The sequence below is a fragment of the Spinacia oleracea genome, chromosome 3 (genome assembly GCF_020520425.1).
Source record: "Spinacia oleracea cultivar Varoflay chromosome 3, BTI_SOV_V1, whole genome shotgun sequence".
NCBI classification, from domain to species: Eukaryota; Viridiplantae; Streptophyta; class Magnoliopsida; order Caryophyllales; family Amaranthaceae; genus Spinacia; species Spinacia oleracea.
In genome coordinates this window covers 73,828,937-73,843,135 of record NC_079489.1, presented here as the reverse complement: position 1 = coordinate 73,843,135, position 14,199 = coordinate 73,828,937, and the positions used below count along the sequence as shown (strand labels likewise).

Genomic DNA, 14,199 nt, shown 5'->3' with positions numbered 1-14,199 from the left:
AATCTTTAAAAACATTTTTACCTCGTGATTGGGCTTGGCCAGGCCCAATTACACTTTATAGCTTTGATTTCGAAAACATCAAGTAGCTACTCCCAATGACAAAGTGAGTGAGTTTTCTACGCCTCTTTAGATACTTCCAATGACAAAGTGAGGGAGTTTCTATACTATCCGTTGACAAATCCCAATGACACGTGAGGGATATGTCGACACTTCAAGTGATGACCCTTAAGTCAAATGTTATCACTCGGGGGCTCGTGAGACCCTCGCAAAAAAACAGGTCACCATGGCTTGTGTAACGCACTCCGTCTAATACTTTGACCATCGTCTTACTCCAAGACTCAGTCAAAGTGGGGGCTAACTGTAGACACCTACTTTTGTCCCCATTTCCGAAAAGGAAGGTTCGATGATGAAAACATAAATCTCCACTTGACAACGCATCTCCTATAAAATAACGAATCTCAATTCCCCTTTTCATTTCACCCGAAACCTGCTATTTATAGAAACCTGCTATTTATGGAAACCTGCTAAAAATAGTAACTGTCGTAATGTGTAGTTGTTAAAAGTGGCAAGTCATAAAAGATAGAAACCTGTCAGAATTAGGTGTTGCACTCCAACATAAATCCTAAATGAGATAGAGATTACGAGAGAATCCTGTTCCTAATATGATTCGAAAATAAGAGTCACGTATTAATTAAAATCCTAACGAGCCTAGAGTTCGTAACGGGCCCAGACGCATTCCGTCACAAGGTTAATACGCACTAAAAGACTCGATTAAGTCTCAAACACTCCGGATTCTAGGAATCCGAATCTGACTAAGAAAACAGCTCAGATCCTATTTTCAACGCCTGGCTCTGGGCGCTGAAAATACCTGGGACGTGTTCTTTCCTAATTCCTCGTGGATTAGAGTTCTACAATTCTATCTTTCCACGAACTCTTTTCTATAAATAGGGCCCTAAGGTCGACGTGACACACACACACAATTATTATTCTGAGTATTGACTCTAAACCCTTAAGCCTAAGCCTCACGCTGCAAAACTGATCACGCGTTCTGTCGCAATCGATCCATAAATCGAACAGAACGTATCCTGTCCCATAATTTGAGATTCGTTAAATAAAAGGAGAAATAGCAAAGTCAAAGTGGTTAGTTTTCTGAGAACCGTGACGCACCTCTCAAGGGTGCGTCGTAATGTGTCCCTTTTCTATGATTTAATTGCTTTCCTTGCCCTTTTATGAACTGTTAAACTAACTAAATCTGATTGTTCGATCACGCCTAATAAATATGATATTTTTGGGAAATTGGATTATCATGCTAGGTCCCTTAAAACAATCTAAATCAGATAATCGCGCTCGATCTAGTACTATATGTTGCATATTGTTAAAATCAACTCAGATTAGTTTAATAGTTAACACATGTCCCTTCAATTATTTATGCTGAGCTAGTAAGGATATCCTGCCTCTGGAGTTATCGAAGAGCGAGTACTCCTCTCGGTAGTTACAGTCCCCCGAACCCTCAATCTCTACCTTGCGGGTGTATGTTGAGAGATCCCCACACCAGGGATCACAAGGGAACCTACGACCGTCGTGGTCAAACATAATTGCACTCCCTTTATCTCACGATAACCGGGTTTTGTCAGTTTTTCTCATTGTCGTTAAAAACTGAATGGCGACTCCTATATTACTAGTCAATTGGGTGTAAACTCACAGGAAATCCAATTACACTTGATTTGACAAAAAGAAACGCCACACCCACGAGGGACAAGGTCACGCATTAGCCTCGTGCTTTTTCGACCCCCTCACACGTGGGCGCTGCTGTTGCTGGCCTTGGTTTGCTCGGCTGGGCCTGGCCTTGCCTTGCGCTTGGCTAGGCCTGCCTTGCTAGGCGAGCTGCTGATGCTGTGTTGCCTTCGCGCGGGCTTCGCTAGGCGCGGGCCTAGCTTCGTGCTGGGCCTTGCGTCTAGCAAGCTCGTCCGATGTTTATTACCTACGTCGCGCTTCCGATTTATTTTCCGGTTCCGGAATTCAGTTCCGATTCGAACAATATTTAATATTTCTGATTCCGGAATTAATTTCCGTTTTGAACAAATATTTAATACGGTTTTTTCATGAAATGCCCCCGAGGTTTGCAAAAACGCACCAAATACCCTCGCGTCTTTCGAATCACATAATATACCCCTATTTTTTCCTAAGTTTGCACCAAATACCCCTAATCCGACCTTCCGTTAGTCCTCCGTTAAGTCATGTTTATAATTCACAGAATGCCCCTATTTTAAAACTTATTGCACAATATACACCTATTTGTAAATTAAGTTGCACAATATCCAAACTGCCTTTTTTTTTTCTTTTCTCTCCACCCCTTCCTTCTCTTTTCCTGATCCATCTTCTCCGGTGCAAACAATCAAATTCGAAAAATCAATTACTTCCATTCACAATAATCGCCCACAAATTGGACTAAGATTGGAGAAACAAGAAGGGCGGACTCAGAGAAGAACACACGAGATTGAGCTACTTAAAGCACAAAGACTGCAAAAATTGAGCCACTTTATCAAAGATATTCAGATCAACAACACTTGCAACAACACTTACAGGGAATTCCTTAACTAAGAGCTTCATACTATCTTAGTAGTAAATGTATTTTAGCGCTAAGCATAACAAACTAAAACTAACAATTAATCATACACAAAGGAAGATCGTCAAATACAGTGGGGGACTCTTTAGCAAAACAAGGCATCCATCGTAATTCAGAGTTTATAGCCTGGTTGTAATTGATTTCCCATCCTCAACCTCCTATGCTGCCAATAACTGGATGGTTTTGGTTTAGCTAGGGGAAGTGCAATTGTAATCTCATTCCCAAGTAATAAATGAGAAGATTAACTATCAAAAATAAATAAAAAGCTAAAACTAAAATCAGCCCATGAATTTGTCAAGAATTCCCAAATACAAAGCTAAATGCCTAACTGTATTTGATGCTTATACCTGGCCATTAGCGACGAATAGCAAGTGCAGAATTCAAAGCTAAATTCCCAAATTGAATGTATTTGATGCTTCTCTGATACTGCACCACCTGGCTAATCACATAACCCCTTCAGCCTCCCACCATCACAACCCCGAAAAAAGGAAAAGGAGGCTCTCTTCTCCTACCCCCCCCCCCCCCCCCAATATAAATCCTATTTTTGAATCACAGAATAGTAGAATACCCCTATTTTTCTCTCCCACCTCATTTCTTTTTTTCTCTAGAAATCATTGGAGCCAACACCAATCGATCAACAAAGAAAAAACACAACAAAATCCAAGCCAAATAGCAAAACCAACACAACAACGACTAGCACGGAGCAACGGTGTCAGGGCGAGATACAACCAGTAGCGCGGTAGGCCGGTGGCGGAGAAGTGAGGGCCACAATTCACGAGCCGACGACCGGTGGTGGGTCTCCGACAAGGCGACAACGGTTGGAGGTGGGCGGCGGCGATCGACGTTAATTTAAGAGCAAAGATTTGAAGAGTTGATAGGGGTTTGCGTGAGGTTTCTAAACCTTACTCGCCGGCGACCAGAGAGCAGCGGAGATCGGACGCCGCCGGCGACAAGAGGGCAGCGGAGATCGGACACCGCCGGCGACCAGAGAGCAGGAGGAAGAACATCTGAGAGGAGAGAGAAAGAGAAAAAAGTTGAGAATTTTTTTTTTTTTGGAATTTATGTCGAAAAACATGTATTAAGGGCAAAATAGTAAAATGTTACTAACGGCAGACTAACGTCTGTTAACTGAAGGTGCATTTCATGAACAGTACGGAAAAATAGGGGTATAGTATGTGATTCAAAAGACGCGAGGGTATTTGGTGCGTTTTTGCAAACCTCGGGGGCATTTCATGAAAAAACCGTATTTAATATTTCCGATTCCGATAATATTTCCGATTCCGGCAATATTTCCGATTTCGGCAATATTTCCGTTTCCGGCAATATTTCCGATTCCGGCAATATTTCCATTTCCGATAATATTTTCCGATACGTACCATGTTTCCGTTTCCGGCAACATCTACGACTTGGATAATATTTACATTTCCGATACTATCCATATTTCCGTTTCTGGCAATATCATCGTTTTCGGAGTATTCATAATTTGCCTTTTGACGATTTCAGCTCCCACTGGAACCGAGATCCGTCGATTTCGAATATCCATAATTAGAGTATTTAATTCACTTAAATACTTGATCCGTTCCCGTACTATTTTTGTGACCCTACGGGTTCAGTCAAGAGTAAGTTGTGGATTAATATTATTAATTTCACTTGAACTAAAACGGCCTCTAGCTAGGCATACAGTTCACTTAATCTCACTGAATTATTAACTTGCATAATTAATTAATATTGAACCGCATTTATTAGACTTAGCATTGAATGCATACTTAGACCAAGGGCATTATTTCCATCAGTCTCCCACTTGTCCTTAGGGACAAGTGTGCATTGCCTAATTCTTTTGTCGCTTGATGCTTGCTCATGAACATAAGGTAAGAGTTTTCATCCTTATTATGTCCAGAGGTATTTCTCGATTTCAGAGTTCAACTGATCAAATAAACAGATAATCATAACCTATGATTCATCTGAGCACGGCCATGCATTTTACAGTTTCTAGCTCTCAGAGTGGCCTTGTACAACTTTCAGCATCTCGTCCTGATTTATGGGAGGACAATCCCAATCTTGTGATCTAGATAGTAGAAAAATCGTCATGTGCTTCCCTTCAAGTGCGGGTCATTTACTAAATTGGCCGCCACTTCCGCTGCTCATTTCAGGTTTGAATTGAAGCATTTCCCTAAATTTGTTAATTTTATTATTTTAAATGTTTTGTTTGAATAATATTGTTGCTATTTCTTCGTTACTTTGTTTAATTGGTTTATGAATACATTTCATTATTTGTTAATTCTTTTAATTGGTTTCTGAATACATTCTATAAAGCATCAGGTCTTGTTATGATAGGGTAGTATGTGTTGATGGTGTGTTTTCATTCTCTCATTTGCTAAACTGCGTATTATTGCTATATTTTTGTGAACTGGAACCTCTATTATTAACTAGAGTTTTCATTCATATATCTGTGTGTTGATGTTCTGCCCACACAAGCAAGCATACTACTGGCTTATACAAGCTTTTCAAAGTTACTGTCGTTTGAGTTCATAATTTTGGTGGTTATTGTTCTACAATTGATGGTTTATTCATGCAAATGGCCAGAAATCTACTTTTTTATTTTTTTTATTCTGTTTGCATTTCAGAAATATGTTAATTCTAGCTTGTTTGCACAATTTCTACACTTTTTTTGCCCTTGGAAATGCGCATTCATTGGATTGGGATTTATCAGTAACGGATCTGTAGTTTGAGGAATTAGTTATCAGTACAATCTCCACAATTCTATTATTAATTTTTGTACTAATATGAATGAATAAGTCATGGAAATTTCAAATAAGTTTGGTGGCTACTGAATACTGTTTGAGCTGTTATTTATTTTTGTGGGTGAATTACGGGGGAGTAGTTGAAAAAGCAGATGGCTTTGCCGGTGTTTTCCCAGGTTAGTCTTGTTGATGACGCATAAGTCATATGTATTATGTAACGTGGTGATGAAAGTCAGCAAGATGGAGTTGGTTTCTCCATTATATATAATCCTTGAACAATGTTGGAATTTTTTTTTTTTTTTGGAATTCGTTGGTGAAGAGCAAAATCTGCAAGAAAAGAAGCATGTTTTGGGAATGACTGGAGATGGTATAAATGATGCACCAGCTTTAAAGAAAGCAGATATTGGAATAGCAGTGGAAGATGCTACTGATGCTGCAAGGAGTGCAGCTGATATTATACTAACAGAACCCCGCTTAAGTGTGATTATCAGTGTTGTCCTGACTAGCAGGGCCATATTCTAGAGCATGTAAAACTACACAGTTAAGTATTGTTTCAAAGACTTCTTATGTTTTATCAAGTATTTATGGATTATGTCTCACCGTTAATTTGAATTTGACATTTTCATATGTATGCAGTTTCCATAACCTTCCGTATTGTGATATGTTGGATCTCCATCCCCCAACATGTTTTACACCTTTTAATAGCTTAAATTTCAATCTGAATCTAAGAGTGCCACCATTTATGGTTCTGAACTTCTGATTATAAGAGTGCCACCATTCCAGAAAGTTAAGCTTTAATCTAGGAGTGGTGGCACTCTTAGATTCTGATTAAGAGCATCGAACGTTAAGCTTTTAAAATATATGCAGTTTCAGATATATGTTGGATCTCCATCCCCCCAAGATGGCTTAACCTTCTGGAATGAAGCCTTAATCTAGGAGTATGACTTGCCACATTTATGTTTCAGAACTTCTGATTATAGCTATATTAAATAATGGTAATACCTTCTGGAATCATACTGCATTATTGATGTACTTGTCTGTTGAACTTATCACTTGTAGACTCCCTCTCACATTACAAGCCTTGGGAACTATTTTGTTTCACTGTTAGCACTATTGTTTTCTGATAAAATTGAAGAGGAAAAACTGGACTTTTCGGTCCTTTCCTATGGGGGAAATGCCTTCAGTAAAGCTCTAATTCTTGTATGTTTAACTAAAATGCAGGAATAATCATAGCAATCTCTAAAGATCGTGTCAGGCCATCTCCAAGTCCTGACTGTTGGAAACTGAATGAGATTTTTGTTACTGGTTGTGTCATCGGGGCATATCTCGCCTTAGTCACTGTGTTATTTTACTGGGTCGTAAATGACACAGATTTCTTCGAGGTAATAAAAAGGATTATAAAGTACTGCAATTATTAGATATTATATATGGACACTTTCTTTTCCTCATGCATATATTAATATATGTAAATCAACTGTAACAGGATAATTTGGGTGTGAGCTCTCTATCTGGAAACACAGAGAAAACTTCATCTGCAATATATATGCAAGTTACCAACATTAGCCGGACCCTCATCTTTATTACTCGCACTCTGAGCTGGTCATTTCTGGAGAGACCTGGAGCTCTTCTCATGTCTGCATTTGTGGTGGCGCAATTGGTAAGAAAAACTTCAAATATTCTCTTTTACGAGTTTCAGTTTTTCTTTTCCTTGAACGTATTTCTTAATCTTAATTAGTTTCAGGTGTGTTCTAGTTCCTCCTTAAACTCATTACAGAGTACTAGGTGTTAGACATGTCTGTTTTCTGTATGTGTGACATGTTCCAGAGTGATATCTATCATTTGATTAAAATTTCCTTTAAAACTGCTATAAATAATGACATTACTCTCATGGCATCAACTAAAGCTATTGCTGATAGTTAAAATGTTGCTGCTTAGAGCTCTTACAACAAGAGACTCGAACATTCTCTCCTCATGGTTGTAGCCTGTAGGTTACTTCCTTGATAGAAGTTCTACTTTTTTACTGCAGGCTGTTGCAAAATCACAATTTTCATAAACTGACTAGATAAATTGATTTTGCTCCTCACGTTTGTACGTCGCCTCCTTTATAACAGTCATTAATTTTGCTTCAATCAATGGGATTAGATGGGGATGGGCTGGAGTTAATTATATGATTATATAGTCTGGTTTTCTATTTCCCTCTTGATATTATCAAGTTCGTAGTTCATTACGCCCTAAGCGAAGATGCTTGGAATCTTATAATTGAAATAAAGGTCATAATCAATATTATACTATAACTGTGTATAACTTAACCAAAGTAGGTTAGAATGAGTCATTGAAACATAAAACCCATTATATTAAACATGTAGGTGTTTCAAATACTTATTTAGGTTCATTAGTTGAAAGTTGGGACCGAAATAAGGCATTTTAGTCAAAATATGACCTATAATGATCAAACGAGCCTTAAATGTGCATAACTTGACCAAATTAGGTGAGAATGAGTATTTGTAACTTTAACCTAAGTATATTTGACATGTTAAAGATTTAAATTACTTATTCATTAGTTGAAAGTTATGATTGAAATAAGCCATTTTAGTCAAAATGTGACCTATAATGATCAAACGAGCCTTAAATGTGTATAAGTTGATAAAAGTAGGTGAGAATGAATCTTAGAAACATTAAAATAAGTCTTATAAACAAGTAAAGGGTTTAAAACACTTATTTAGATTCATTAGTTGAAAATTGAGAGAAAAATAAGCTATTTTAGGCAAAATATGACCTATAATAAACGAACTAGCCTTAAATGTGCATAAGTTACCCAAAGTAGGTGAGATTTAGTCTTAGAAACATTGAAATAAGTCTAATAAACATTTAATACGTTTTTATTACCTTTTAAGGTTCATTAGTATAACGTTGGGACCGAAATAGGCCATTTTAGTCAAAATATGACCTATAATGATCATACGAGCCTTAAATGTGCAAAAGTTGACCAAATTAGGTGAGAATGAATGTTAGAAACATTAAAAATAAGTCTTATAAACAAGTAAAGGGTTTAAAACACTAATTTAGATTTATTAGTTGAAGATTGAGAGCGAAATAAGCTATTTTAGTCAAAATATGACCTATAGTAAACGAACTAGCCTTAAATGTGCATAAGTTGCCCAAAGCAGGTGATATTTAATCTTAGAAACATTAAAATAAGTCTAATAAACATGTAATGGGTTTTTATTACTTTTTAAGGTTCATTAATATAGAGTTGAGACCGAAATAAGCCATTTCTTAGTAAAAAAATGTGGCCTATAATGATCAAACGAGCCTTAAATGTGCATAAATTGACCAAAGTAGGTGATAATAAGTATTTGGAGCCGTAAAACTAAGTACATTTGACATGTAAAAGATTTAAAATACTTATTTAAGTTCATTAGCTGAAAGTTAGGACCGAAATAAACCATTTTAGTCAAAATGTGACCTATAATGATCAAACGAGCCTTAAATGTGAATAACTTCACATAAAGCTAAGTGTATTAAAAATGGAAAGACTTCAAAATACTCATTTAAATTCATTAGTTGAAAGTTGGGGCCAAAATTAGCCATTTTAGTCAAAATGTGACCGATAATGAACTAACGAAGCTTAAGTGCATAACATCACCAAAATGGGTGAGAATGAGTCTTTGAAACATAAAAATAAGTGTATCAAACATGGAAAGACTTTAAAATACTCTTTTAAGTTTATTAGTTGAAAGTTGAGACCGAAATTAGCCATTTTAGTAAAAAATGTGACCGATAATGTACTAACGAGGCTTAAATGTGCATAAATTCACCAAAATGGGTGCGAATGAGTCTTTGAAACATTAAACCAAGTGTATTAACCATGGAAGGACTTTAAAATGCTCATTTAAGTTCATTAGATGAAAGTTGGGACCGAAATAAGTCATTTTAGTCAAAATGTGACCGATAATGATCAGACGAGTCTTAAATGTGCATAACTTCACCAAAATGGGTAAGAATGAGTCTTTAAAACATAAAAATAAGTGTCTTAAACATGGAAAGACTTTAGAATACTTATTTAAGTTCATTAGTTGAAAGTTGGGACCGAAATTAGCCATTTTAGTAAAAATGTGACCGATAATGAACTACGAGGCTTAAATGTGCATAAATTCACCAAAATGGGTGAGAATGAGTCTTTGAAACATAAAACTAAGTGTCTTAAACATGGAAAGACTTTAAAGTACTCATTTAAGTTCATTAGTTGAAAGTTGGGACCGAAATTAGCCATTTTAGTCAAAATGTGACCGATAATGAACTAACGAGGCTTAAATGTGCATAACTTCACCAAATGGGTGAGAATGAGTATTTGAAATATAAAACTAAGTGTATTAAACATGGAAAGACTTTAAAATACTCATATAAGTTCATTAGGTTAAAGTTGGGACCGAAATTAGCCATTGTAGTCAAAATGTGACCGATAATGAACTAACGAGGCTTAAATGTGCATAACTTCACCAAATGGGTGAAAATGAGTATTTGAAACATAAAACTAAGTTTATTAAACATGGAAAGACTTTAAAATACTCATTTAATTTCTTTAGATGAAAGTTGGGACCGAAATTAGCCATTTTAGTCAAAATGTGACCGATAATGAACTAACGAGGCTTAAATGTGCATAACTTCACCAAAATGGGTGAGAATGAGTCTTTGAAACATAAAACTAAGTGTATCAAACATGGAATACTTTAAAATACTGATATAAGTTCATTAGTTGAAAGTTGGGACCGAAATTAGCCATTTTAGTCAAAATGTGGCCGATAATAATCAACCGAGATCTTAAATGTGCATAACTTCACCAAAATAGGTGAGAATTAATATTTGAAATATAAAACTAAGTGTATCAAACATGTAAAGACTTTAAAATACTCATTTAAGTTAAATGTGACCGATAATGAACTAACGAGGCTTAAATGGGCATAAATTCACCAAAATGGGTAAGAATGAGTCTTTGAAACATAAACCTAAGTGTATTAAACATGGAAAGACTTCAGAATACTTATTTAAGTTCATTAGTTGAAAGTTGGGACCGAAATTAGCCATTTTAGTCAAAATGTGACCGATAATGAACTAACGCGGCTTAAATGTGCATAACTTCTCCAAAATGGGTGAGAATGAGTATTTGAAACATCAAACTAAGTGTATTAAAAATGGAAAGACTTTAAAATACTAATTTAAGTTCATTAGTTGAAAGTTGGGACCGAAATTAGCCATTTTAGTTAAAATGTGACCGATAATGAACTAACGAGGCTTAAATGTGCATAACTTCACCAAATGGGTGAGAATGAGTATTTGAAATATAAGACTAAGTGTATTAAACATGGAAAGACTTTAAAATACTCATATAAGTTCATTAGGTTAAAGTTGGGACCGAAATTAGCCATTGTAGTCAAAATGTGACCGATAATGAACAAACGAGGCTTAAATGTGCATAACTTCACCAAATGGGTGAAAATGAGTATTTGAAACATAAAACTAAGTGTATTAAACATGGAAAGACTTTAAAATACTCATTTAATTTCATTAGATGAAAGTTGGGACCGAAATTAGCCATTTTAGTCAAAATGTGACCGATAATGAACTAACGAGGCTTAAATATGCATAACTTCACCAAAATGGGTGAGAATGAGTCTTTGAAACATAAAACTAAGTGTATCAAACATGGAATACTTTAAAATACTGATATAAGTTCATTAGTTGAAAGTTGGGACCGAAATTAGCCATTTTAGTCAAAATGTGGCCGATAATAATCAACCGAGATCTTAAATGTGCATAACTTCACCAAAATAGGTGAGAATTAATATTTGAAATATAAAACTAAGTGGATCAAACATGTAAAGACTTTAAAATACTCATTTAAGTTAAATGTGACCGATAATGAACTAACGAGGCTTAAATGTGCATAAATTCACCAAAATGGGTGAGAATGAGTCTTTGAAACATAAACCTAAGTGTATTAAACATGGAAAGACTTTAAAATACTCATATAAGTTCATTAGTTGAAAGTTGGGACCGAAATTAGCCATTGTAGTCAAAATGTGACCGATAATGATCTAACGAGGCTTAAATGTGCATAACATCACCAAAATGGGTGAGAATGAGTGTTTGAAACATCAAACTAAGTTTATTAAACATGGAAGGACTTTAAAATATTTATTTAAGTTCATTAGATGAAGGTTGGGACCGAAATTAACCAATTTTATTATTGTACGGTTCATATTTTCTTTGTTATGAACAAATTAAGTCTTAATTTATTGTACGATTCAATATTTATAATATAACTAAAGTGTATATATATTTTTTGATGGTCGATCTTTTTAAGGTATTCAATAATCCGATGGAGTGGCCTTTCACCTTTGAGGAGATAGATGAAGTTCGAGAAAAGTTGGCAAACCTCATTACCAGTGATTGTCTTGGATATTTTCTTGTACTGAATCTTAAATTACGGATGCTAGCTATTTTTTAATATGATTGTAATGTAATCGACTTTTATATTTACAACTAATACTATTTAATTTAATTATCTATATAATTCAATACTTCTTATATGACGTATGGAGGTGAATCATTGGCGTGGTCCAATTGTAAATTTGTAATATGTAGCAGGGAAATCGGTTATACAACAAATCTAGATCAAGTGCGGCTCATTTATAGGCCAAGTGCGGCTCATTTATAGGCCAAGTGCGGCTCATTTATATATCAAGTGTGGCTCATTTTTATGCTTGTGCTGCCCATTTCTATGTCAAGTGCGGGCTCATTTTCAAATTTGGCAGCACCAAATATGTCAAGTGCGGGCTCATTTTTAATATTGGCAGCACCAAATATGTCAAGTGCGGGCTCATTTTCAAAATTGGCAGCACCAAATATATCAAGTGCGGGCTCATATTCTAAAATTAGCAGCACAAAATATCTCAAGTGCGGGCTCATTTTCCAAATTGGCAGCACTTGAAACATCAAGTGCTTCCAATATTTTGGCAGCACTTGAGAAACATCAAGTGCGGGCAGGCCATGTGCTGCACATGTAAAAGCCCGCACTAAACCCCTTAAAATGAGCCCGCACTTGAGGTTTTTTCTTCTAGTGTCTTGATATTAGACTTCGTTTGATAGGTGATTACCCGAGCGTTGCCGTTATAGCCTCCTTTTACGGTGCGACGGTTGACAACGTCAAAGTAACCAGTTCTCAAACAAGTAATCTCAAATCACTCAGGTATTGAGGATTAGTGTCTAATAATTTTAATGGAATTTACTTATGAAAGATTTTCATCTCTTACAGTAAAGTTTCATAGGTCTGTCCGATACTAGTCTTCTCAAAGTAAGTATCTATGCAAATGATTGCGACATTGCCATGCCCACATAGTACAAGAAACATAACTACTAGTCATCTTGCATTCTAGTTGTCTAGCGTTTTCTATGCGTCCATCTTTATAGAAAACTCCGACCAGGGACCATTTTCAACTTTTGACATTCAAGTTCACTTGATAGACATTTCTTAGTCACAGGACTGGTCCAGACAGTCTATCTTGAATATATCGTCAAATTGAATGGACTCATCATTTAATAAACCACAAATTAAATGGAAAAATGAATTCTATTCATTTATATGAATGGTTAACCAATAAAGTTTTACAAAGTATTAAGCTCTAAAACTTTAAAACATTAAATAAGTACATCAAAGCCATTCTCCAACATGCTTGATTCCCATAGCTACAGTGTGCGAGTTGTGCTTCGCTTGCGGCTGAAGTTTAGATAATGAATCTGAGATGTTGTCATTAGTTCCAATCTTGCTTATCTCGACTTCTTTTTTTTCAACGAACTCTCGTAGAAGGTGAAATCTACGAAGTACATGCTTGACTCTCTGGTGGTGACTAGGCTCCTTTGCCTGTGCAATAACTCCGTTATTATCACAATATAGACCTATTGGTCCTTTAATGGAGGGGACTACACCAAGTTCACCTATGAACTTCCTTAGCCAAATAGCTTCCTTTGCTGCTTCATGTGCAGCAATGTACTCCGCTTCAGTTGTAGAATCCGCAATGGCGCTTTGCTTAGCACTTTTCCAGCTTACTACACCTCCGTTGAGGCAGAAGACAAACCCAGAATGTTTTCTGAAATCATCCTTGTCGGTTTGGAAACTTGCGTCCGTATAGCCTTTAACAATTAATTCATCATCTCCACCATAGACCAGGAAATCATCTTTATGCCTTTTCAGGTACTTCAGAATATTCTTGGCAGCAGTCCAATGTGCCTCTCCTGGGTCTGACTGGTATCTGCTCGTAGCACAGAGTGCATACGCACCATCCGGGCGTGTACATATCATATCATACATTATTGAACCAATCAATGATGCATATGGAATCTGACTCATTCGTCTACGCTCATCCAGTGTTTTTGGGCACTGAGTCTTGCTTAGAGTCATTCCATGAGACATGGGTAGGTAGCCTCTCTTGGAGTCTGCCATATTAAACCTTTCAAGCACCTTATTGATATAAGTGCTTTGACTAAGTCCGATCATCCTTTTAGATCTATCTCTGTAAATCTTGATGCCCAGTATGTACTGTGCTTCTCCTAGATCCTTCATCGAAAAACATTTCCCAAGCCAAATCTTGACAGAGTTCAACATAGGAATGTCATTTCCGATAAGTAATATGTCGTCGACATATAATACTAGAAAATAAATTTTGCTCCCACTGACCTTCTTGTATACACAAGATTCGTCTGCGTTCTTGACGAAGCCAAAGTCACTGACTGCTTCATCAAAACGTATATTCCAGCTCCTTGATGATTGCTTTA

At 36.3% G+C, this 14,199-nt stretch overlaps 1 protein-coding gene across 4 annotated transcripts; it reads left to right on the top strand.

The window, feature by feature from the left end:
- Nucleotides 1-4,622: 4,622 nt before the first annotated feature.
- Nucleotides 4,623-11,957, top strand: LOC110788366 (ATPase 8, plasma membrane-type). Of its 4 annotated transcripts, none has more exons than XM_056840485.1 (4): nt 4,623-4,776; nt 6,589-6,749; nt 6,851-7,024; nt 11,732-11,957. In XM_056840485.1, the coding sequence occupies exons 1-4, from the start codon at nt 4,665-4,667 to the stop codon at nt 11,873-11,875; spliced, it is 591 nt and encodes a 196-aa protein (XP_056696463.1). In that variant the 5' UTR covers nt 4,623-4,664; the 3' UTR covers nt 11,876-11,957. The 4 variants fall into 4 exon arrangements, 2 of the variants coding, with proteins under 2 accessions (XP_056696463.1, XP_056696464.1); XM_056840486.1 differs by lacking the exon at nt 4,623-4,776 and adding an exon at nt 4,823-6,362; XR_008930631.1 differs by lacking the exon at nt 4,623-4,776 and adding an exon at nt 4,830-5,907.
- The last annotated feature ends 2,242 nt before the right edge of the window (nt 11,958-14,199 follow it).

Coding starts and splice junctions, on each gene's coding strand:
- LOC110788366 (XM_056840485.1), top strand. CDS start 4,665: ATGGGAGGACAATCCCAATCTTGTGATCTAGATAGTAGAAAAATCGTC. Junction 4,777..6,588: donor ACTTCCGCTGCTCATTTCAG/GTTTGAATTGAA, acceptor ACTAAAATGCAG/GAATAATCATAGCAATCTCT. Junction 7,025..11,731: donor CATTTGTGGTGGCGCAATTG/GTAAGAAAAACT, acceptor GATCTTTTTAAG/GTATTCAATAATCCGATGGA.